At 39.2% G+C, this 23,479-nt stretch overlaps 1 protein-coding gene across 3 annotated transcripts in view; it reads left to right on the forward strand.

Moving 5' to 3' along the window:
• The first annotated feature begins 1,146 nt into the window (after window positions 1-1,146).
• LOC130178454 (la-related protein 4B-like) overlaps window positions 1,147-23,479 on the forward strand; it is a 38,723-nt gene continuing 16,390 nt past the window's right edge. Inside the window, exons 1-5 of one of the 3 annotated variants that reach the window (XM_056390696.1) lie at window positions 1,147-1,709; window positions 6,318-6,451; window positions 17,268-17,421; window positions 20,891-21,064; window positions 22,301-22,379. In XM_056390696.1, coding sequence (XP_056246671.1) covers window positions 6,371-6,451; window positions 17,268-17,421; window positions 20,891-21,064; window positions 22,301-22,379 — 488 coding nt within the window. In that variant the 5' untranslated portion in view covers window positions 1,147-1,709; window positions 6,318-6,370. The remainder of the gene's footprint in view (window positions 1,710-6,317; window positions 6,452-17,267; window positions 17,422-20,890; window positions 21,065-22,300; window positions 22,380-23,479) is intronic. The other 2 variants (XM_056390697.1, XM_056390698.1) reach the window with 2 other exon arrangements.

A 23,479-nucleotide genomic window follows, 5' to 3' on the forward strand; every position in this document is an offset into this window, starting at 1 on the left:
TCAATTATATATAATTACAGAAATTAACAAATCCTTATAGCTAATGTATTATAAAACAATTAATAGATGTTTGTTCACATGTAAAAATCACTCACAGGAGGGTTTAAAACTTTTTGTGTTCAAACTCAAAACTCATGAGCTTGAGGTTTCACTCTCGACCACAAAAATAGTAGTTTTACCAAAAGAATAGAAACAAAACAAAATCATAACTCAAGGCCCACTTACAAAATTATACACTAGTTATAGATGCTTCACATAACAAGTTATAGTTGTTTCAAAATATTTAAACACTTAAAATGCTTAAATCTGTTTACTGTGATGAAAATCTCATGGGACACAATTAATTAGCTTCACCTAAATCACGCTGTATAAGGAATCTCAAGGGAAGACAGTTTGTCTCTGAGCTGAAGGGTTCTTGTGTAGACCCCCCTTAAACTGGATTCTCAGTCCATGATATCATTACAACCTTGATCGCTATGGCAACTGCCGTTGGGGACTGATATAGTTTGGCTACCTGGAGACAGACAGTAAATTACTGTTTTTAGGACCTACTTATAACTCTTAACTAAAGACCCAAAGAAAGAACAATTCCATCACATTTCCAACTATCATTTTACATATCATTACACTTATATATAATTTAAGTCATTGTTCATTGAAACCTAATGGCAATTTGCAAAGGGCTGTCAAACATAGGCCTATATGCTCATAGCAGTCACATGAATCCAGCTGTAAACAGAAGTAGCCTACTGTATATAGTAAAACAGAAATGATTTCTGGTGCACCTGAATGTCTTGAAAAATTAATTTATGTTTATATACATTATTTCTCTTCATCACTTCTTTTCTGCCCTGAGCAGAATTTTTTGCCATTCATTTTTGGCCATATTCATCAAGTCGTGTACAAAGTTGAACATCTGAACATTTATTTAGCCATGAAAACAAAAGGAAATTATGAAAAATTAAATTGTACACTATAACATGAAGTAAATATACATATTTAGAATATTAACAAAAGTATATTTTGCTGAGTGAATGGCACTAACCTGTATGAAAGGTATTATTTATTTATTTTTTTCTTGAGTGATTCATCACCAAGCTATAGACGATCTTTGTGCTGCACACGAAAGGGAAAGGAAACGGCGACTTCTCCATTCCGAAACCTCCTCTCGTCTTTAGCGCTAACGAGTGTTTGATCGATCGGAACCTTTGGGGCAAGCAACGTTTATTCCTCGGTTTCAGCCAGGGCTTCTTGGTTTGCTTTTTTGACTCCCCCCTCCCATATAGCCTGCTGCCGACCGTGAGGACTTCGTTTTGAAATCCCAGGCGCCAGATTTATCGAGCCCGACTGCACAAAGTTGATAGGCAAGCTAGCTAGCTAGCCACCTAGCTAAGTCTTAGCTAGCTTGCAGTGCTGGTCGGGGGGAGCCCGTTTTGTTTTTTTTTCTTTGCAAACATTTTTTGGGGGGCGAGTTTTTGTCATCGCGCTGCAACTGGCTGTAGTTGTTTCCACTCAAATCTGAAGACTATTTGCGGTGAGGTTTAAAGCGGTAAGCCGGTTGTTCCTAGCTAGCGTGCTCGATATAGCCTGCTAGCTAATACCCTGCGTATTTAGCCTGGAAGCCAGTTCAAGGCCTCAGTCCAGCGCCACCACCAGCTGCCACTGCCGCCACCAAAGTATTTGCATTGCACCGCAGTGAGAGGTGACAGGTGAGTAAGCAACAAACACACGAATAGACGCTTTCATGTCGCTGCGCTGTGAAGCCAGGTTCGGCTAGCTATCTTGCTAACTTAATATTAGCATGATTGAAAACGTTAAGGGGAAGGAGGGGGGTTGGGGAATCCGCGAAATCACGCCGGAGGTCGCCATCTTTCACTGGATGCTGCTGCAAGCCAGCTAACCAGACATGGCTGCTACTTTCTAGCCCATGACAACTTTGTAACACAACGTAATGCTGTGTCTGCGGCTCCCCTTTACTGCTGATTTATTAGCTACTATACTTCGCTCTCAGTGAGCCCACATATGGCCCTTGGCATGGGCATGGCATGTGTGAGCTGCAGTCTTCCTCGGCTGTGTCAGCTACTAAATACGCCTGCATTGCGTCTTTAGTAGAAGTTGCAGTGTTTGACTGGTAAAGTGGATCCAAACAGACTGCCATAGCTGGTCGAAATGGCGATAAACACTGGTTCAACCCTCCCACATAGACTTGCAATATGCTTGATGACCAGCCTCCACCATCGGTTACCCACCACTAAAAATAAACTCGCTGGCCCACTGTTGCTTTTTTCACCGGTGGGGTTGAACCTCGGGGTTATTTTGGAACAACAGAGTAGCATTTGGGTTGTAAATCACTTCTCGTGATTATGCAGGGGTGGAAACAAGGCGTGTGTTTTGGTTCAGTCCTTGTCTAGACGTTATGATCGACTCGGGGCATGTGTAGCGGAAATGGCATGTACTGTGACCGGGGTCAGCCTTTTTATGGGACGTACCGGGTTAAACTGCATTGCAAACCTTGTCAGGAGTCATGTATGACCCTGTATTACACAAACTTAACTTACAGTACACTTTTTTTTCAACACTTACCATGCAGCAAATTAGACTATGTGTTTGTGAAAGGTGTTGTCTCAGTTTAACAACTACAGTCTTGTAAGAATCTAATGTAGGGCTGGGCCAAAATATGATCACGTTTTTTTCCATCTTGATTGATATTGACATTTAATAAAATTAATGAGGAAGGATATACACTCAACATGTTTGTTAGACATCAAGGATACTCTACAGGGCACCTTTTCAAGGGATCTATTTAGCTTGGGATTGAAACCTAAATACGGAAATTAAAGGTTTGTTATGGTTCTAAATTATAATTTACTTCTTAATCAACAACCAACATGGTGAAACATTTATGCCTCAACAAGACAATTACACCAGTGCTTTTATGTAAATAGCATTTGGCTATTGTACACTGCTACTGACACGTATTTAGTTTAATGTACCACATAAGATAAAAATTCTTCTCTACTAAAACATGTACTTTCTGAGCTCTCATCACATGGTGTAATGACTAAAAACTTTTATTGCGGTTTGAAGTAACGTTACCACAAGATGCTTATTCACAAGCCATCGGATTGTAACATAACCTTTTCAAACAGAGGAACATTTTTGTTGTGTGTCCTGTCTTCATCAGCACAGGTTGCCTACACATCTTGCAATGTCCAGTTTCCTTATCTTGTGCAGATGTTTGACTCTAATTTTTAAGTTTCAGCATTGTATGTTTTGTTTGTTGTTTGTTTTGCTTTGTTTTTCCCCTCCACTCGTCAGCTATGTAACATTATTGCTGTAGTCTAATAGGTTGATTGTGCAGATGAGGGTTAACCCAAACGCACAACAATATAAATTTATCAGATATTGCTCATCAGTTCATCATTGTTATTGTGGCAATTTTTTATGTCCTGTTATATTTATTAAGACCAATTTATTGCCCACCTGTAATGTAATAATGTTGTACACTGGTTTAAGTCATTGGTCTCCAAAATATTGGCCTTTTAAATCAAAGGGAATGAGTTTGGCCATTTTCAGTTAGTTATAAGTACAAAAGTCATATCATATAAATGGTTGTAGGATTTTCTTTCTCATTTAGCAGGATTTAATCCCACTTGAAGTTAAAAAAAAATGGAAAGTGACCATCGAGATTACACCTGATTGTTCTTGTACATGACAGTAGCGTTACAGTTTCCAAAACACAAGGCAAGGTGTCAGGCTTTGCAGCAGAGAAAGAGCTGTAGGAAGAAGTTTGGATCAGCTGCTCAGTTAGAATTTGTTTTTTTTTTATTTTGAAAAAGTGGCTGTTGAATGACAAATAGTTGCTTTTTTGATAATTGATGGTTTGTCTTTTTTCAAACAAAAATAATAGATTATTTGTGTTTATTTATTTTGAATATTTTAGCCTCCCAAAAGAGAAGATTTGCTGCTCTTCTTCATCATTCTGTAAACTGAACATTTGGGAGTTATGGGGCTTTTTGTCAAACAAAAAGTATTTTAGGATGTTATGTTCAGCTCAGCGAAAAATTTGTAAATCAAAAAACTAATTGGCAGATGAATCAGCATTGAAAATAATTGTTAGTTGCAGCACTGATGTGGTTGCTGTAATTTAATGTCACTTAAGCCTGGTATTCATGTTATTCGCTGTGCCATGGGTGTGGCTGAAAAAACACACAAACAGCAAACAGGTTTTGAGTCTACTGTTCGGAGCAGTTTATCACACAACAGCTGTTTTGATAACTGGGTAGAATTGATGGAGAGTTGTGTTTAGCCCCATTCATCACAGTGGCAACAAACACACACACACACACACACACACACACACACAACCACACACACACACACACACACACACGCCATGTATGGGAATCAGTATGTGGATCAAAGGTCACCAGCTTTACAGCCATGCCATTCTTTTTCTGCTTTGTATGCAAACACAGCGAGGGCCTGTGTCAGAAACAGGCACCCGATTGTTGGGGTGGATTATCACTGCTTTACAAACCGCTCCAACAGGACAGTAACGAAGGTGTTTCCAGTGATGTTTGGACTGGGTAGTGTCCCCCTCCTCCCCTTCTTTCTCTGTAAATGTGTAACGTTGAGGTCAGATGTAGTGGAAGTAACCAACCAGTGGGACTGCTGGTGCTGAAACTGCATCCTTGGGGATGAAATAATGATGGTGAAAACCTGATCCACACACCAGTGCAGAAAAATGTCACTGTAGAGAGTAGGGCTGCAGCTAATTATTATTTTCATTATCAGTTCATCTGTCAGTTATTATCTCTATTAAACATTCAGTTTATAAAATGTCAGAAAATTTCCTCAAATGTCTTGCTTTGTCTCACCAACAGCCCAAACCCCAAAGATAGTTCAATCTGATATAAAACAGGGAAAAGCAGGAAATCTTTACATTTAAGAGGCTGAAAATTGCATTTTTCCATTAAATAAGAATAGTATATGGCTGGACAGGATCGTAGGCTATTAGCATCCTGCCTAGTGTCAGCTGATTTGAGCCCTTTATCTCTGTGCTTCTCTCCTACTCTGTGCTCACATATACAGTATTTTAATGCAGCTGAGTTCACATTAAAGCTGTTCTCATTGCCATGTTTTTCTGTTTCTGTTGTTAGACAATTGAACAAGTTTGAAACAGTGACTTAAACGCAGCCCATTAAGACTACATGTTAACCAGCAGTCGCTTCCAAGCTGCTGCTAAAATCCTGATTTTATAACCATAAACTTGTCTGACAAAATCAACAAACACATCAGTTAAAGGCAAACGCTGAGCTGTGATTTTGGTTATATTTACTGTAAAATGATCACTCAGAGAGAAAGTTTATGGAAAGTAGCAATGGTTTGTCCAAACAGTTGCTAGATTATGCTAGGTGGTTTAAAAAAAAAAAAAAAAAAAGTTGCTAAATGTGGCTGAAAAGTCAGTTAATCTAGAGACAAAGGCGTCACGTTCACAGCACTGCTTGTTCACACCAAATCATTTTGAAAGAGCAACGAATTCTAAGGAAACTTCCAACAGTTGCTGATTGACTAATACCCAGCATTTGGCTGACCAATGAGTAAATGTATTTGTCACCTCTGTCAGAATCTCAAATCATTACCTGCACTTACTGGTTTGTATAAACAGGTAGAGGTTTTATAGTTACATTTATGTCATGTAGCAACAACCTGAGAAAACCAGTTGATGGTGCTGATGTGGGGCTTTCATCCATTGCAGTATAGATACAAAACCAGTTCGAATTAAATCACCCTTCATGTAAATTGACTGTTATAGTTTCATTTCTTACATTTTCCTGCTGTATGTATGTGTATATTGTCAAACAATACACAAAACAGTTCTATAATAATATATTTAGTGTCTTATCACAGAAGATTTGTACAGTTTTAAAGGCATGTAAATTTTCTTGCATTTTTGGGTTTGTCACAGCTTTATACTTTGTTAAATTAATGAAGTAGTCAGACTTAACGCTTAGTTTGTGTTGAAAAAAGGACGTGTGTTGTGTAAGGACAGTTTAAAAGGTGCTAAACAAAGACATATTGCAAATAAACTTGGTAAAAATGAACCAAAATGCCTTAACCGTACAAGGTTAAAAACAAATCTGCTGTATGAGAATGAGCAGGTTTTGAATTGAATATCTACATCTGCACCATACATTATTCTGTGTACAAAGTCATTATCAGACACTTTTCATCTTACACATGTTACAACTCATATTACGCTGCAGTTATGTGATAAACACCCAAACTTGTTTGTCTCCTCTGGTCCCCCATAGCTTACTTGGTGACGCAGAGACTTCTCCCTGAGGAGCCAAGAAGCAGACGGCTCATGACTTCTGACCAGGACACGAAAGTTGTAGCTGAACCACAGGTGCAGCAAGTACAAGAGGCAAAAGAGAACTCTCATTTGGTGAGTTTTACATACACAGACATGTTGATCCTGTTTTTGGAAGTTTATTAGAAATGTGTGAAATATCATGACAAATGTAAAAGGTTCTAAAGCTAAAATTCAAATTATATTTGACTTTGTCTTTTATTTCTAAAAGTGACAGATTAAAGAACCATACACATACATAAGAATAATATTATAGTTGTTTGTGGAGCACAAACTTCATAAATTATTTTCTGAATTAATCATGATTAATTTGCGTGATGTGGTATACTCCTCTATGCTATCATGCAGCAGCTCTACGGTTAAATTTCTGTAAAGTCGTGGAGGAAATGTAGGACTTGGTTGCAATATAAGTATTTGTTCTTACGGGCTCATATGTTTATTTGTTTTTACAAACTCATTTTCTTTCCCTTTAAAACAAATTTCCCATTGTTCGGTTAAGCTTGTATACACAGACATACAGTGGATTACTTGCATTACATTAAGTTCATAGGCACGCAGTTGATGCTCATACCAAAACTGAATTACGGAGTTTAACAGTGAAATGGACTTGAACATACTATTTGGTTTGATATTTGGCACTACATACTCATGCTTGCTGTGTGGCTGCAGCAGATGTTAAGTGGCCAGTATTTTTAAGCACATACATCCAAATGTCAGCAAACTCGGCCGTAGTTACCAGTAACTTCAGCATTTCAATGAGTAACTAACTAGTACAGTAGTAGGTTTGTTTTGCCTGTTTTAACCTGTCTTACCAAAGTTGAAGATTTTCTCAATGTCCCCTCTCTCATATTTAACGAGGATCACAATGCAAATAAGCTTTTAGCTGTATTGTTTTTTTAACCCTCAACCATTTTAATTTTATGTCAGGACTGAGTGTTTTGTCATTGTCAGATCTAACTTTCTATTCAAACGGTGTATGAATTTTAAGAATGAAACTCTTCTGCTTCTGGTTTTGTTTACATTTTGCATGTTACATCTGTTGCGTTGGAACCTCCTCAGTTTGGTGGAATACAAATTTAAGTTTCAGGTCCTACATCACCATCAGCATGACAGGCCTGTACCATGGCACGGTAGATGCAACAGATATTAACGTGGCTGTAATATGTTTGAATTGAATTGAAAATTTTTTATGTAGTTGATCAGCTTGAGTGGCCAGAGAGTCTGACAATCATGTGCCAACCACCTTCGTGTTTTTAGAAGAAGACCTCCAAGTCATAGACGGCACCGTAACAGCCACAGCCTGCTTTTGACTGGGGTTGATTTCACACACTGATTATGTATAATAGAGAAGTAAGGAAACAGGACACAGAGAAAAAGGCAACCCTTGTAACTAAATAACCATGACCTGTTTTTTTATTTCTCTCTTTTCATGAGCCTGTACTGGTCCTATTGATCATAGGTGTGACATTTTGTTCCTTGTTGGAGCGTGAAGGCCCAGGACTGAAAACGAGTGAGGTGCATCTTGGGTGCAGCAGAGCAGCAGCTGATGTTGATTTCCATGCCTTCATGAGATGTGACGTAACATTGTCACGCAATGCCCACTAAACAAACTGGAGCTTAAATGAGGCCTTGTCAGAAAGTGTGTTTGGACTGAAAAATGAGACGTTTAGTTACTATTATCACACTATCTTAGCCTGGGCGTGGATGTTGTTGATATGTTTTGTCGGCTCCATCATGGTGTTGACAGACCTTTCATCTATCCCTTCTTTTATAAAGTCTGTTGTGTTTGTCGAAAATCTACGTTCGATTCCAAAATAGGTTATTTCTGTTTCTGCGGTGGTGGCTGTTCTTGTTCTAATGGCAATACTGAGGATGAGGTCAATGAAGCATTTTAAAGGTCCCATATTTTACACTTTACTGTGTTTTTTTTTTTTTTTTTTTTAAGTTCTGATCCATTAGAAGATATATTTGTGGTTTTAAGAACCAAAAACCATCTCAATGTAGTTTTACATCTCCTCTCAGGCTTCTCTCTGGAGCTCTAGTAACAACAGGTCAGTGAACCAATCAGAAGAGAGGATGCCATGAGTTTCTCCTCTGATTGGCTGACTGTGTTCTGAGTGATCTATTAAAAATATAGCAGATTTCAGGTAAACACTCAGAGAAACCAAATCCTGCAAGGTTGGATGGTGGGTCGAGGTGGGCGGAGCTTGGGGCGTGGCTGAGAGCGGTGACTGCTTTGTTGTGACATCGCAAAGTTACAGAAGTCCTGACAGCTGGTTTTAAGGTTCAGTTTCTGAATACAGGCTGTGTGCTTTTCTCTGTGGACTGAGAGCTTTGATACTTTATTATGTTATTTCTGGTGAGCTTTTCAATCATTATATCTACATTTCTAACTTAGTCCCCCAAGTTCCCCAATACCTAGCGGGGGCTCAACTTAAGCCCGGCCTTGGACCAGAGTGGCGGAAACCCTGCTCTTACAGTACATTGCCAGTTGAGTGAAAAGAGGTAGAATCATGATTTTAGTTGAGTGTCCCTTTTAATTTTGTAATACAGTCACCATAATAAACAAAAACTCGCTCTCTTTTTTTCCTTTGGTTTTTTGGGTGTCGGGGAGGCAAGATAATGGTAGTACCTGAAATGTACTTGAATCTTCCCACCACTGCTCAGGTCATTTAGTGACTGAGAATGAAAGTGAAACACATGAAGCATCTTCTCTGTTTGTGATTGGCGTGTCTGGATTTGCAAAAGGTCGCCGCAGGTGCTAATCAGGTATTTGCTATTACTTAAAGCCAAGTCAATAGTTTTCATCATAGTAACAGAGAGGAAACATCCAGCAGAGTAGCTGTAACTCATATTTTGGAAAGTATTTTTAGAAAGGTTGCATCAGGACCCGTGTTCACTCCGAGCCGATAGTTTAGTGCTCTGCCTGCCATCATCCATCAAGCAAACCAAACAATATCTTGTTGCACAGAAATCCCGCTGTATTGCCGTAAAGAAGACTCTTCAATATGCTTCTTTTGCTTGTTTACACTAAACCAGACATTGTCGGCATCTGTCCCTCCATGCCGTGCACGTACCTTTTACACAGACTTTGATTCGTTTCTGTGACTACCTTGTGTGCTGCATAAAGGCAGAACAATGCCCTGCATTCTGTGATTGTACCTTTTGTACAGAGGCAGAATAAAGGTGCAACATTCGCGCCTTGAACGAGCTGTGTAAAAGTGGCAATCAGTAATCTCTCCTCAGAAGCTGAAGTGGTGTAAATGGAGTCTGCATAAGCAGGTTTTGATAGAAGACGAGGGGCGGAGGAACTGTCTGACATTTACTTTCTGGGCAGCTAATATATAAATGAAGCTCCCAATTTTTTAACAGGCTAAAATAATTCACTCAACAGTACAGTGTTGCTGGATCTTGTTACCTGACTTGTTGAATGACTCTTCTTTGTGCAGTGTTTTGCGTACTGTGTGAAGACATGATTAGAATTAGACTTCATCTTCCTCTCTCTCTCTCGCTCTCGCTCTCTCACTCACTCTAACTCTCTCACTCTTTCACTCACTCACAGTAGGGCATGTGGTAAACATGAGCTTGGAAGTGGCAAATGCCCAGAGAACTAGGTAATCAGCGGTTGCAATTTTTTTCTTAATATATTCATTCTCCGTTATTGGTTTCCTCTTACCTGTTGAGACTTACATGCAAAAAAATAGGCATGTTATCTTATGATCAGGACTGCAGAGAAACGGATGTAGTGGGTGTGTGTTGTTAGCAGGCGATGTCAGTCAGAAACCTGTTTGATATATAACCATCATCTACTTTGATTCGATTACCTTGTGTCCACAGAGAGTGTATGGTGGTAAACAGGAATCAAGATTTGACTGAATTTAATGGGACTCATTCATATGTTATTGTCTCAGTGTTTTCAGCCAAAGTGGTGAGTGACGACTTGGGTTATCTCCCAAAAAATGTTATTGTCGTTTTGCACTGTTGTGTCTGCACTGGAAATACATAAATTGACATATTACACAATCTGTGCATGGGTGTTTATCTATGAGAATAAGAAAATATAATACAGTGCATAACCAGACAACCAACAAATGGATTAACATTAACATAAATATGCTTAGATGTTATATTTAAAAAATGCTTGTTGTAACTTAATAGGGGTTGTAGCTAATGCAGCATGACTTGTTATGGCTCATATTCATGAAAAAGTGAACACTTTTAGCCCAAAAAGCCACTGACAGCTTTTTCAAATTGTCAATGTGCGCTTCATAAAAACTCCTAGAATGTGTAAAGAATCACGGTGCATACCAAATAATGGTATTTGAGTTCTTAGAAAGAGAATAGGGAATGTCTGGCTCAGAGGTGTAGCGACTGTGACAAAAGCCTGTACAATCAGGAGGTAGAAATGAAGCAAAAACATCTGAGGTTTCAAAGTGTGCTGCTAGAGGGTAGCACTGTTCATGCTAAAGTGATTTTGCCCGTGTGTTTTCCTCTTACACAGCTCCCTGTGTGTGTAATCCTGCATGCCATCCCTGCAGACTCCACAAATTCATTTGCAGTCTATGTATCTTATGATTTTCCAAGGGTGCTACACAGGCCTGCAGGTTTGATTGATGGTAACACATGTGACACTTTCTGCAAAGACTGTCAGGGCTAAATGCGGTGTGACCAGGGTAGGACGTTATACACGCCTCCAGCCAAATACTGGTAAATTCTGGGCTGTGCCCACTCGACCAGCCAACTAACCAGCTGCTGATACGATGTCTGTTTTTTCCCTAAGAATCAACATTAAAGGTGGGTGGTGAATTGTAGGAGCTCTCTCATCTAAATTAAAAACAGAAGTTTCTTACTCCTCCCCCAACTGTGTCACACCATCTCCCTGAACAGTGTTTCTACCACTGCTCTGGCGTGGTGGCTGGTGGCGTCATAAAGCTTTTGGTTTTGATTGAAAATTAGTTTTTTCTTTAGCAGTATTTGGCATGGGCACTGTGACTTGAGGAGGGCAGCATTCAGATTCCAGATCACTCCCTGTTTTGGTCTCACTTGTGTTTCCAGTGCAGGCTCCAGCGCCTTAAATTATTCTTCCTTGGATCAGAGATCGCACATCTTTGTGTTTTTTAGAGTAAAATCTTTTTTGTCTTACTGTCACTTAAACTTAATGCTTTCTCTAGCAGAGTTTGTAATTCCCTCAGTCTAGTGAAGCATGGCTGCTGCTGCTGCTGCAATACAGAGGAAACCCAGGGAATTGAATTGAGAAAGTGAACCTGTGTCTGTCGAAAGGCAACCTCTGGGATGTGTCGTCATGTTTCCCTGATGGGTTTCAATCAAATCACTTCAAATAGGAAAGAATGTGAAACGAGGAAATGGGTAAGAAGTAAGCGGATGGCCTTCGGGTGAAGAAAAAGTTATTTTTCCTGAGAGCTCCAAAATTAGGAAATGGAAAGAGCCTGCTGTGTTTTTCCGCTCTCATTTACACATGCTCGAGATTGGAAAGAAGATTGGCAGAGAGAAGGAAGGGGAAACTCTTCCCCTGATGGAGTCCAGTGGGCTAATGCCTCAGGCTGTAGGTCTCATTACAAGCTGGGATTAGTGGTGGGAAAAGCGGTCAAGGAACCAAAATACTGCCTCAAGGGTTGAAAACACAGTTCAGGACGTCAAGGTCCCTGAGCAAAGTCAGTTTCCGTTTTAAAAAAAGTCATAAAATGCTCTGTGCAGAAGTTGTAGTTCAGTCCAGGTCATCTCTGAACATGTACATTTTATTTGTTTATGGACTAGTTACTTCACATGCTGCCAGTATACTTCTCACTGAACACGGGCAAGTCTTTCATCCTGTTAAGAAAACTTCCAAAATGTGCAACTTCTGGAAACTGTGTCGGGACCACAGAAAGTAGATTTGAATTTCATACCACCTAAAAATTATAATTATTTGCTCAGGATTTAGATAAAAGAGCCTGTTGCTAAGGCTGCACACTTATTCTGCATCACTGTAGAAAATGATTAACATTGCACAACTGTTATGGAGCATATAACTTGGGGATATTAAAATATTTCATTTAACTAAGATCACTTTAAAATAGGAATACTAAAATCATGTTTTAATAGTAATAATTCAGTTAATTTAATTTTATGTATAGAAATCTACTTCTTTCAACTTAGTAATTAAGATGTAATTTAGCCCCAAATCAAACTGGTGCCATAATAACACAAGCCATGTGGTGCTACTGAACCCTTGTGTTTTCCACTTCATCCCTTATTCACACACATGCATACACAGATAGAGACCGAGTGATACACCATATGCCTTGCACATATGTGTTAGAAACAGACCAGAAATTGAACATGAACTATTTATAGGCCAGTGTGTAAAATCAAATCAGTTCCGGACAAAAGCTGAAAAGAATGGACTCCAACTGGGATCAGATCCTCATCTCGTGGGAATGTTGCTGTGACAGCCGAGCCACAGTTTACTTAAAGGGCATCTTTAGGCTTAAAACTGAGTTGTTTGTGATTGGAGTAATTAAAATTAAGGGGGGGGGGCAGAAACTAAATGCTGAGTTTCATTCATTTCAGTGGTCCTACTGTTAAGTAACAAGAGGTGACTTAAATACTCAAAAGATGTTGGTTGTTCACTTAAAAATAATTCAGCTTCTGTCCTTGCAGCTGCTTATATCAGACTGATATTTAGCAATTTGACTAATTATTGCAACTTTACTATTTGCAACTTCACATAACACATTAATTTAATCATTTATTGCACAGATTGTGTGAAAGATTTGCAGATTTGGGAGTCAGACTAGGTCCCTACGGCTAAGTTTATTATAGGTTATAGGTTTTTATCTTAAAAATGTGAAACATTACTGAACATATGTGCTAACACACTAAGAGGTGTCTAGTAAAGGGAACTGTTTTAAAGGTCCATATTTTCTTCTTTTCCAGTGTTTTCTGTGTTGATCCATAAGAACCAACAACCATGTCAATGTAGTTTTACATCTCCTCTCCCAGGCTTCTCTCTGGAGCTGTAGTAACAACTGGTTGGTGAGCCAACCAGAAGAGAGGAGACTCTGAGTCTGTCTTCTGATTGGCTGACTGTTTTCTGAGTGATCCAATAAAAATATAGCAGATTCAGGTACACACTCAGAGAAACCAAATCCTGCAAGCTTGGATGGTGGGTCCGGGTGGGTGGGGCTTGGGGCATGGCTGAGAGTGGTGACTGCTTTGTTGTGACATCACAAATTTCCAGACGTCCTGATGGCTGGTTTTAAGGCTCAGTTTCTGAATACAGGCTGTGTGTATTTCTCTGTGGACTGAGGCTTTGATACTTTCACAGTATTAATATAGAACCTAGACCTGCTTTATAATCAAACAACACATGGTCATCTACCTTTTATACTATATGGGACCTTTTAACTTTAATTGATTATAACATACAAAACTAATCAGGATTTAAAACGAAAAACACATTTTACAATTTCTCTATAAACATTAATTAAAACATCTGAATATTGTAAGAGGATAACATATCACAATATGATTCTACAGAAAGTTGATGAACAATAAATCATCACCCAGCTCCAGGAGCCTGATAACTGATTGAATTGCACTTCATTCATTCAGCCTGATCTTGTGTTCGTGTTAGGCGATTTTTATTTGGCAAAGGAGGGTTAGTTTGTTTTCCTCCTGCTGTACCCAGTCGGTGGTGAGGGATGAATCTGTCTCGCTGATGTCATCTTTAGTCAATCTCAAAGTTGTAGTAGTTACAAGAAGTTAACTTACATTGTTTCTGCACATTGACTTTCAACAATGTGTAGCTTCAATCTAAAAAATGACGGCTGCTGATTTTGTGGCCATTTTTCCCATTGCTTTTTTTCAGGATGGTAGATCGGTAGCGAGCTAAGTAGAAAGATCTCACATCCCCACTCTGAATTCTGCCTACAGCGTTGATTAGTCCTGTGCAAGCGCAAACTTTGAAGCTCTGAATACATCACCAAAATGAAACACTAGGTTTAAATGCTATCGTACATGGTGAAAACTGAATTGGAAATGCTTCATTACCTTGAATTTGTTCTGCTGCTGTCATATCAACCCAGCTGTGTAGTAATGGTTGGTCAGGATGAAGCATTTTACAGTAGTTAATGTGATAGTAGTGATGAATTTGACTCTTGAGTGCTCAGCGCTCCTCTTTGCCTGGCCCACTGTCTCCTCCACCTCTGTAGCTGTCAGAGAGGGAGGATGAGCCTCAGGTCTGCAGACAGACAGATAAGTCCAAATTCAGCTGTTTTTGTTTTCTCCCCTGAAGGACTCTTCCACGTCTGCCGTCTCTGTTTTTCTGTCTGCCGCTGCGAACTTGCCTCCATCAGAGAGGCACAGCAATAAAACCCAGCGCTACGCCGGCTGCCCTCCGGTGACACCAACAATAACTCGTCTCTGTCCACGGTCCATGATGAATCACATCCTCTCGTCTCCTCCCAAAATACACCCTCAATCAGGGAAGCAGCTAACCTTTCCCTCCTCTGTGAAGGAAGGGAACATTTTAAAATTTTGAAAGGTCAAGCGGTGCCCACAACGTACACATCCGTTGATGTCAGCCACAGTTTCTATGGCAGCCAGCTCGGACAGGAGTGGGAGTTTTACATTAGTGCAAGGCTGGATTATTAGCACAGGCGGGGGTGTGTGTCTGTCTGGCCAGACACATCCCGAATGATCTTGTAGTGCAGCATTTGTGAAATACGACCCAGGAACGCTGTCTCTTGCTGGCAATCTTGTATCAAGTCAGGCTTGTCTTTCTCTTTCCTCGTTCCTTAACTCTCCTTCCTTTAATCTGTTTTCGTTGGTTTCTGCTACTGATTCTTTTTCTTTCAACTTGCTGCTTCTTGAATAAGAAGCAGGTTTTTTCTCAGCAACTCGGCTCGTTAGCACAATAATGTATTAAAACCAAGGCCCAAGAGGGTTGATTTTAATTTGAGCGATGCCTCAGGGTTAATTTAACACGTGGATCACTGGAGCAGGCTGCGCTTGAGCTCAGGTGTGCAACTCAATGCTCCCTCTACAGCTCCAGTGTTTTGCCGGAGAATGACTCAGTGCAACAACGACAAAGCAAAAGCAGAGACGGATGCTTAACAGGAGCGAGACAGCCAGTCAGCTTGTGCAACGTCAGCCTAGCCCACCAGGGCGGCTGAGCCTCAGTGCTGTCATCAGATTTGTTGAATCAACCCAGCAGCTCGGCTCGGAGGGGCCAGACAGAGCGTGGCTGTGATTTGATGGGGATGACTTAGAGTTGTGGTGGTGGGGGCTTCACTTGAAGGAGCTAGGCTAATGGCGTAAGGTGTACAATGTTGCTCCGGAGTCTTCCTCTGTCTGCCTGTGGAAATATTTAGTCTCTGTTTATGTGTGTTAATCATGGATTGGATGCAGTGGAGTCTGATACCAGCACCAACAGGAAGCGCCTGGCCCGCTATGCCTCAGGACTTCAATGAAACTCTGGCTCTGACTACGGCTCTGGGTTACAGTCTGTTAGCCTGTGAGACATGCATGCTGAACTGCTGCTTTGATCCTGTGAGTATGTCCAGCTGGCAGCAGGGCTGTGTGGGCCTGGCCCCTGTCAGATTGTACCAGTATCTCAGCTCATGTCAGATGTTGTTGGACTGAAGAGTCTCGTTGGCAGATGAGGCTTGAGTTGTATGACATGATTGATGAGTGTCAGAAGATTCAATCAAATTTGTGAATCATGATGATTAGGTAAAATAAGTCTTCCCATTCAACCTGGTTACAAATTTCTGCTGCTCAGTCCGTGGGAACAGTGCCCGGTTTTGTTCAGTAAAAAACCATAAAGTGATTAAAACAGTGATAAACAGTAACCTCATGTACTCCTGCAATGATTCATTTAAAGTGAAACTGTTATTCAGATGTCATTTCTCCCCTATATTTGACAGTTTTCTTGGCAGAGAGGAAATTTATTTAGGTTGACAATTTAAACTTTAAGTTTTGTTGTAGAAGATTTTGCAATAACAGTTTTTCCCTGGAGATGGTGTCTGTCACAAAACTGTCATTTAAGTGTGGTTCTGCGAGAAGTTTCTCTGCTGTTAAGATATGTCACATCATGCTACTATCTGGTTTCTTGGCTCATCTGCAAACACTTTGTCACCAATTTTAACAGGCTGTATTGTCAAATAAGCAAATGCTATTTTTAAGCAAAATGTATTTCATTTATAAAATTGTTATGAAGGACATTACTTTTTTTTAGGATGTTTGCTGAAATGACAAAGTTTAACTAAAAAATAATTTAAAACCTTGTTTTATTGCTTAAAAACAATATGTGGGAGTAATAACATTTCAGAATAACTTCTACAGTCACTATGAATTTATGTCTAAATATGAAACTGTCATTTTTGTTAGTGGCAAAATATAAAAGCATCATAGACTTGAATATAACCTGTTTTATCTGTGTTTTAACTGTACTAGGTCCATCAGACGCTCAAATAATTAAAGTAGAATGCTAAACTTAATGTCTTCAGTCAGCGACAATCTTGTTTTTATACACAATCTGTTGTTTTTGTGTCTGTGCTCTTTGTCTTGTTACTTGATGTTAGCCTAGCTCTTGAGTATTTTCCTCATGATTTGTATGGTAATGTTTTTTTTTAATGCACTGACAGGTTGAAATGTTCAGTATGAGAATTTGTGAATTAATATTTCACCTTTCAGTAATATAATTACTAGTAATGAACAAACGTCTATGAATAATTTGAGAATTTTATTTCAGAATAACATTAATGACTAAAGTACAATGAGTTGATGAATATCTGTTGCTTCTGTTTTTACTATAACTTCCTTTTGAAGTACAGATATACTCATCTTAAATTTTCATCTCTGACCAGATTATGTGTTCCATTCACAGGAATCCGCCAAGGTTTCAGACCTCAACCCCAATGCGAAAGCATGGGCCAACCACATGTTTAGCCTGGACCCCAGCGGGAGTGCAGACACCACAACTGCTGCCCTGCAGCCATGGAAGGAAGGCTGCGATAGTTCGGCCGACCCCGGCCCAGAAGGTCAGCCAACCATTTGGGATACAAAATATGTCGACCAGTTATATACTTTCAAAGTTTTTTTGCCTTTATAGCAAATTAAACTCAATGTAAATCCATATAAAAGTACTAAGTGAATTCAGTTTTATTTTATTTGTATAGTGCCAAATCATAAGTGGTGTAGTGTAGTGTAGGAACTGAAAGGAGCTGAAGTGTTAAGATACACCCTATAACTCATGTATTGCAATTCCAATTTGTAGATGTGCAAAATATACTATATGCCATCACATTTGATTAAGATAATGTATTTAAACACTTGAAAAGGAAGTCTAAGAACTTCAAGAAGTTGCAGTGTCAGTGGTAGCTGAAACACTGAAAGGAGTTCCAATGTCAGTCAAATTTGTAGTACTAAAAGGAACTGAAGTGTGAACTGTAGTTGAATTACTAAAATGAGTAGAGCTGTCTGTTGGATTTGAAATACTGAAGGTAATTACACTGTCAGTTGGATATGAGACACTTAAGGGTCAGGTGGAGTGTATGCACTGAAAGGAGTTAAAGTGTTGAAATAAAGTTAATTCTGAAGAGTTATAGTGGTATGAGAGCAACAGGCGTGGTTGAAGCACGTAAGGAGTGGCAGTTGTAGTTAAGAAGTTGTGGTGTTGGTGTAAGTTAAGATACTGAAAGGAGTCGAAGTGGCAGTTAGACTTAAAAACTGCAGGTAGTTAATTTGTTCTTTTTAATTTCCAGACTGTACAGAATAGATGGGTCATTTGAAGTTGAAGGGTCATATGGAGTTGAGGCGTTAAGCGGAGTAAAGTGTTAGCATGCAGCCAATTTTTTGCTCATCTGCCAACATATATACCAAATTAAATATATCTGTTATAATCCAGTAGCGACAACTAATGTTGGCTTGCTGAAACACCCCCCCCCCCAAAAAAAAAAACAGTTGGACTCAAAAACCCTAATTTTGCTTCGCAGCCCGCCTTTGTCTATTCTTGTCACTTTTCTCTTCATGCCAAGACACCTCTTTAATCATTCATACTCAATTTAGTATGAGCTATGAATATTCCAACCACAGTCACCATTCCCTCTACACAAATGACCATAATTACTCACTTTAATGTGCCTAGCCAAGTATAGCCGATACAGAGGCAACACGGATATGGTGGCGAAACAGAAATTATTGATTAGTCTGCATTTGACTCTGATTGACGTCCCGGCCTGTTTCGTCTTCTCCGTCTGCGAGGGCATTTATGAAAATTTATTGCAGAACATTGGTGACGTTATATAGTTGAACCATTCATGTAGTGGCCTTTTTCCACCACTACAGACTGTCGATGGAGTTTTATTTTTATCTATCAGTGTGTAAGGTGTTATTAAGATGAGTGTTTACTGCTCAGCACCATGAAGGAGTTATGGATTTAATTCACACATTTGAAATCGAAGCTCCTTGCATCATAATGTCAGTTCCATCCATGTGCAAACGACTTTGAAACTTCCATTTGAAACTTTTGACTTTCAAAAAGACCATACAGTTTTGGAGATATTTATTAAATTGTCTCCTAATTAGACTACTCACTTGGTTAAATATTCAGCATTTTTAATACATTTTTACAAAAAACTATTTTCTGGATGGTTATCTGACTTATGTAGAGGGGAGTTATCTTAATCCTAACTTCCAGTGCTCTCAGTTCACAGCCACCTGGAATCTTTTACCAGAATCTTTAAAAGTCTAGTCAGTAAATTAAATATTTAATTAATTGAAAGGAAAATAATATAAGCACTATGTTGTATGTAGATGACATTCAGTTTCACATTGCAATTTCTTCCTTAAATGCCCCCCTCTTTTAGGATTAGTCATAATCTGTGTCTGGTGAACAGGCTTTAAATGTATAGGCCCAATTAAATGTCAGTTTTATTACTTTGTAGTCCTTATTTGTATTGCTCTTTAGAAAGCGATGCTACATTGTGGACAATTTAGGTAATTTTCTCTACAACACATGAAAAGTTGTCTGTAATGTTTAGAGTAAATGTTGAATGGGTTAGGGTTAGTGAAAGTATGACTGGACATGTAGCTTGGACGCCACAAAGACATTTGCAGAGCAGGGGCCGGTTGCACAAAACACCTTAGGTTTTATACTAAAGTATGACACTTAAGGTTTAATTTCTCCTTAGCTGAGGGAGTTACTTAAGGGGTGTTGCACAGAATCGCTTAAAAGGTCTCTTAGTTAAGGAAAAAAAGTTAAGTTATTAACAGCAATGAAAGAGATTTTACAGCAGTAAAATTGTACTGTTTCCATGGAGATTATTGATTTGGTGCCATTAGCACTTGTAATACCTGTTATAACTTTTGGGAAGCAGGTAACATTAAAGAAGGCGTCACTATCTCATCCTACTGTTGTTCTGACGGGAACTTCACCACGATGAAGTTTGGTTGCTATAAGGTTTAAGTGATTCCTGAAATTTAAATCTAAGATAAGGAGAAAACCTTAAGTACTTACCTAATAATTGTAAGGAAACCTTAAGGAGAAAACTTATGGGTATTTTGTGTAACTGTATTTATGTTAAGGAAACCATAACTCAGACTTTAAGGAAAATCTTAACTTGTTCTTTTGTGCAACCGGCCCCTGGTAAGTTTTATTTTTAATTTTCCCTGTTTTATAAGTAAAGTTTATCATGTTTCACTGAGACATTTCCCTGTTTTCAGATCTGTTCATGTTTTCATATGCTGTTGGTGCCTTTAGCTGCAAACTCAACACTTCCTCCATCAATATCATGTCTATTCTATAACAACCTGGTCATGTCATATTCACCACAACACAGTTGTTCATTTCTAGTCACTTCAACTGTTTTTTTTATGTTGTTAAGCTACTAGCAGTGAAATCCAAAACTTTCCTCACAGATGTTTCACATTAAACACCTTCAAGTAGCTAAAAGAATATAATTACCTCCTTTTTTGGTAGACTTTTAATGTGAAACATGTGGCAGGAAGTGTTGAGTTTCATTGACAGTAGCTTAATCTTGAAAAAAATAAAAATACATTTATGCAATTATTAGTTAAATAAAAACAATATTTCAGTTTTTTATTTTACTAACAGAGCAGCATATTTGTGATCATAGCTTGTATGAATTTATCATTTCAGCCATTATAGTAAAGGTAATCCTACTGGTCATCAGTGTTTTGTTTTTTTTACCGAACCTTTACTTGTTTTTGCAGACGATGTCTTGTCTATCTACAGAGACGCTTAGAACAAACTCATTGGTCCTAACATCTTGTAGACAAAGTAGAAAAAAGGGACAAACACACATACATGTCGGCCAGAGGCCGTAGATAAATTGACAACAGGTTTATCTTTGGTAATTAGAGACGGGGCTCAGATATGAGGCACTTTGTCCTTTTAAAAGGCACCACTTTCAGCTTAAATGGCTAGTGAAATTCCCTACCCTCACACCTTTTAATAATTATTATACCTTCCCTTGTTAATTGTCACAGGCTATGAAGCCAGTGAAGACAAGGCTTACAAGGAGCCCCTACTAACCGACCCAGATGAGCCTCCACCAGTACCAGTAATGCTGGCCGAGCCGGCCCCCGTGGCCTCTGTCGCCCTGGAGTGCGCCGAGCCAGCCTATACAGAATACCCGGAGCCTGGGCAGCCTGGGCACACAGGTGGGCTGGTTAGTGATTGGTTGTTTGTAAGAGCAGGTTGTGGGCTGGTTGCAGATCAATGCGTGCGTGGCCCCCTAAAGCAGGCACCGACAACCTAATTAGTGATGTGACCTGCTGTAGTGCTTGGAGGGTCTTGGCCGTCGATGACAGTGGTTAAATCCAGTTGTTTAGGTTTTCAGTAAAATAAACAGGATATTTTTTCCTGCGTTTCTTCCTGTTTTTCTACTTTAAACATGGTTCGTTTACTGTTAGGGAAACAGGCAGGTGTGATTTAGAAGTGCAACTAAATTAAGCAGTTGAGTAATTATTGGTTGTCAAAGTGGTCTGTGCTGTGACAGACTATCAGCTTGTTCTGGTCGACTAGATGAATGGTTGATTCTGATGGTTAAATGAATAATCAGTTAAAGTTACTGAGTAGTGAAACTCCTCAGAGTGATGCAATATTATCTTTTAATTTTACTTTTTAAATCTTAGTGATTGTAGTAAATTTTGCTTCAGGTTGTTAAATGCCGTGCTCGGCCTCAAGAGGCAGAGTTTACTGTGTGGAGTTGTACAGTGACTGCTGAACAGCTATTTGTTGTTTTATGCTTTATTTATAAAGTTTCATCGATCTATGCCCGTCCGCCTGACAGGAAAGTCAACATAAACAACAACAATGCTGAAGCGAAGGCTAGTGCTTTGAGAAATATTATAAAACACTTCACATGTATGTGTCTCAGGTTGGTTCTACTCCTCTAATAATCAACTCCAGGGGATCTGCAGATTAACCCGAGCTCTGATTGTCTGTGGAGGCTGGCAAGTGAATTTCAACAGATTCAACTAGTATGGTGGAGAAGAAGAGAAGATGCCTAAATTCGTCTAATATTTAATGTTTTTATCCACTTTAAAGCCCCAGGATTGATTTCCAAGATTGTCTCCCCATTGATTGATTTATTTCCAAACCTATGGAAACCTATTTTATAGTCAACTTTCCCTTGAAGATTTGTTGAACTACTAACAAGCATAATGCAATATAAATACGAGTAAAGCATTTTTTTCTCATACTTATTTATTTAAGTAATGTGTGTTTGCTCAGCATCTCTGCTCCTTCCGACCCACATCCTGCTTCAGTTTCAGTTTTATTTTATTCACTCAACCTCACATTTCATCGGCCTGAACAATGTTTTGCTCCCAGGTTCGGGGATTAGTTCAATTGTGCTTTAATTTACAAAGATAATTCCCCTTGTTTGTCAACAGGCAGTGATCCCCAGCCTGAGAATCCCCAGGAGGGCTTGAGGGAGCACCTGAAGAAGACCCTGGAGTTCTGTCTTTCTCGGTGAGTTTACCTAGAATATTTTACTCCATCACAGTTACATCACAGTGAGATACAAGGTGCATTTTGACATGGCTATGACTAGGTCTGCATGAGTAGTAAGCATTAAAATAAGCATTTTCCCTACAATGTGACACAGGAAGAAAGGAAGGGAAAAAGATATTCTACTGAACCTCACAGAAATTTCCTTTAATGGACAACATCAACAAGCTAACCATGCTAAAATCTCAGTCTCATCCATTTCTGCCATTGCTCAGCAGCTGTTTCACACTTGTTAATGGAGAAAAGCACTTAAATTGAGCCGCAGTAAGAAGAAATGGCTGCTCTTAAGTGATCATTAAAGACCAGAAAAGAAAGACTGACTCAGGGGAATCCACTCTCTGGTTTTACTATTGATCCTGGTTGTCATCAGCAGCGAAATGCTGCATTTCTGTTGGGCTCAAATTATGCTTCTCTGTGTCAGCGTAGCCTCAAGGGTCCACAGTGGTCCACAGTTGTTCATGTGCCATCTTCAAGGGCCTGCGTCTGCATAAGGCTCAGAGTGTATGACTGTGTGGACCGTACGTGAAGATGCACAGAGAAACCCAGCGTAAAGTCTTGTTACAGCAGTGGTTCCCAACTGGTCTAGTCTCAGGGTCCAAATTTGACTTTAGACATAAAGACTTAAACATCGATCATGTTAACACCCAGTCAGTTTATTTCCATCTATTCCTTTTTTTGTGATCAGTTATTAATTGCATAAAGGAAGGAAAGTAACAACACAAAATTGGATATTACTGGAGCAACAAAACATAATGTAGTAAGTGAACTGTGCTAGTATATCCCAGCTCCATCTACAAGCATGCAAAGTGAAATAAAAATTGCAGATCAAAAAACAAAAATCTAAAAAAATAAATTGCAATTGATAAAACAATTGCAAAATAGGAACAAACAACAAGAAAAAAATAGAGAAGAGAAAGAAAATAGTAAAAATAAAATTATAATAAGTCATATAAATTCCAATTACATATATCAGTGAATTATAAAGTTTGTTAGAGGAGATGATGCTGCCCTTTGATATTTATTCCATAAAACAAATGGGAGATGGAGCTCAAACCCCCTGC

The sequence above is a fragment of the Seriola aureovittata genome, chromosome 12 (assembly GCF_021018895.1).
Source record: "Seriola aureovittata isolate HTS-2021-v1 ecotype China chromosome 12, ASM2101889v1, whole genome shotgun sequence".
Lineage (NCBI taxonomy): Eukaryota > Metazoa > Chordata > Actinopteri > Carangiformes > Carangidae > Seriola > Seriola aureovittata.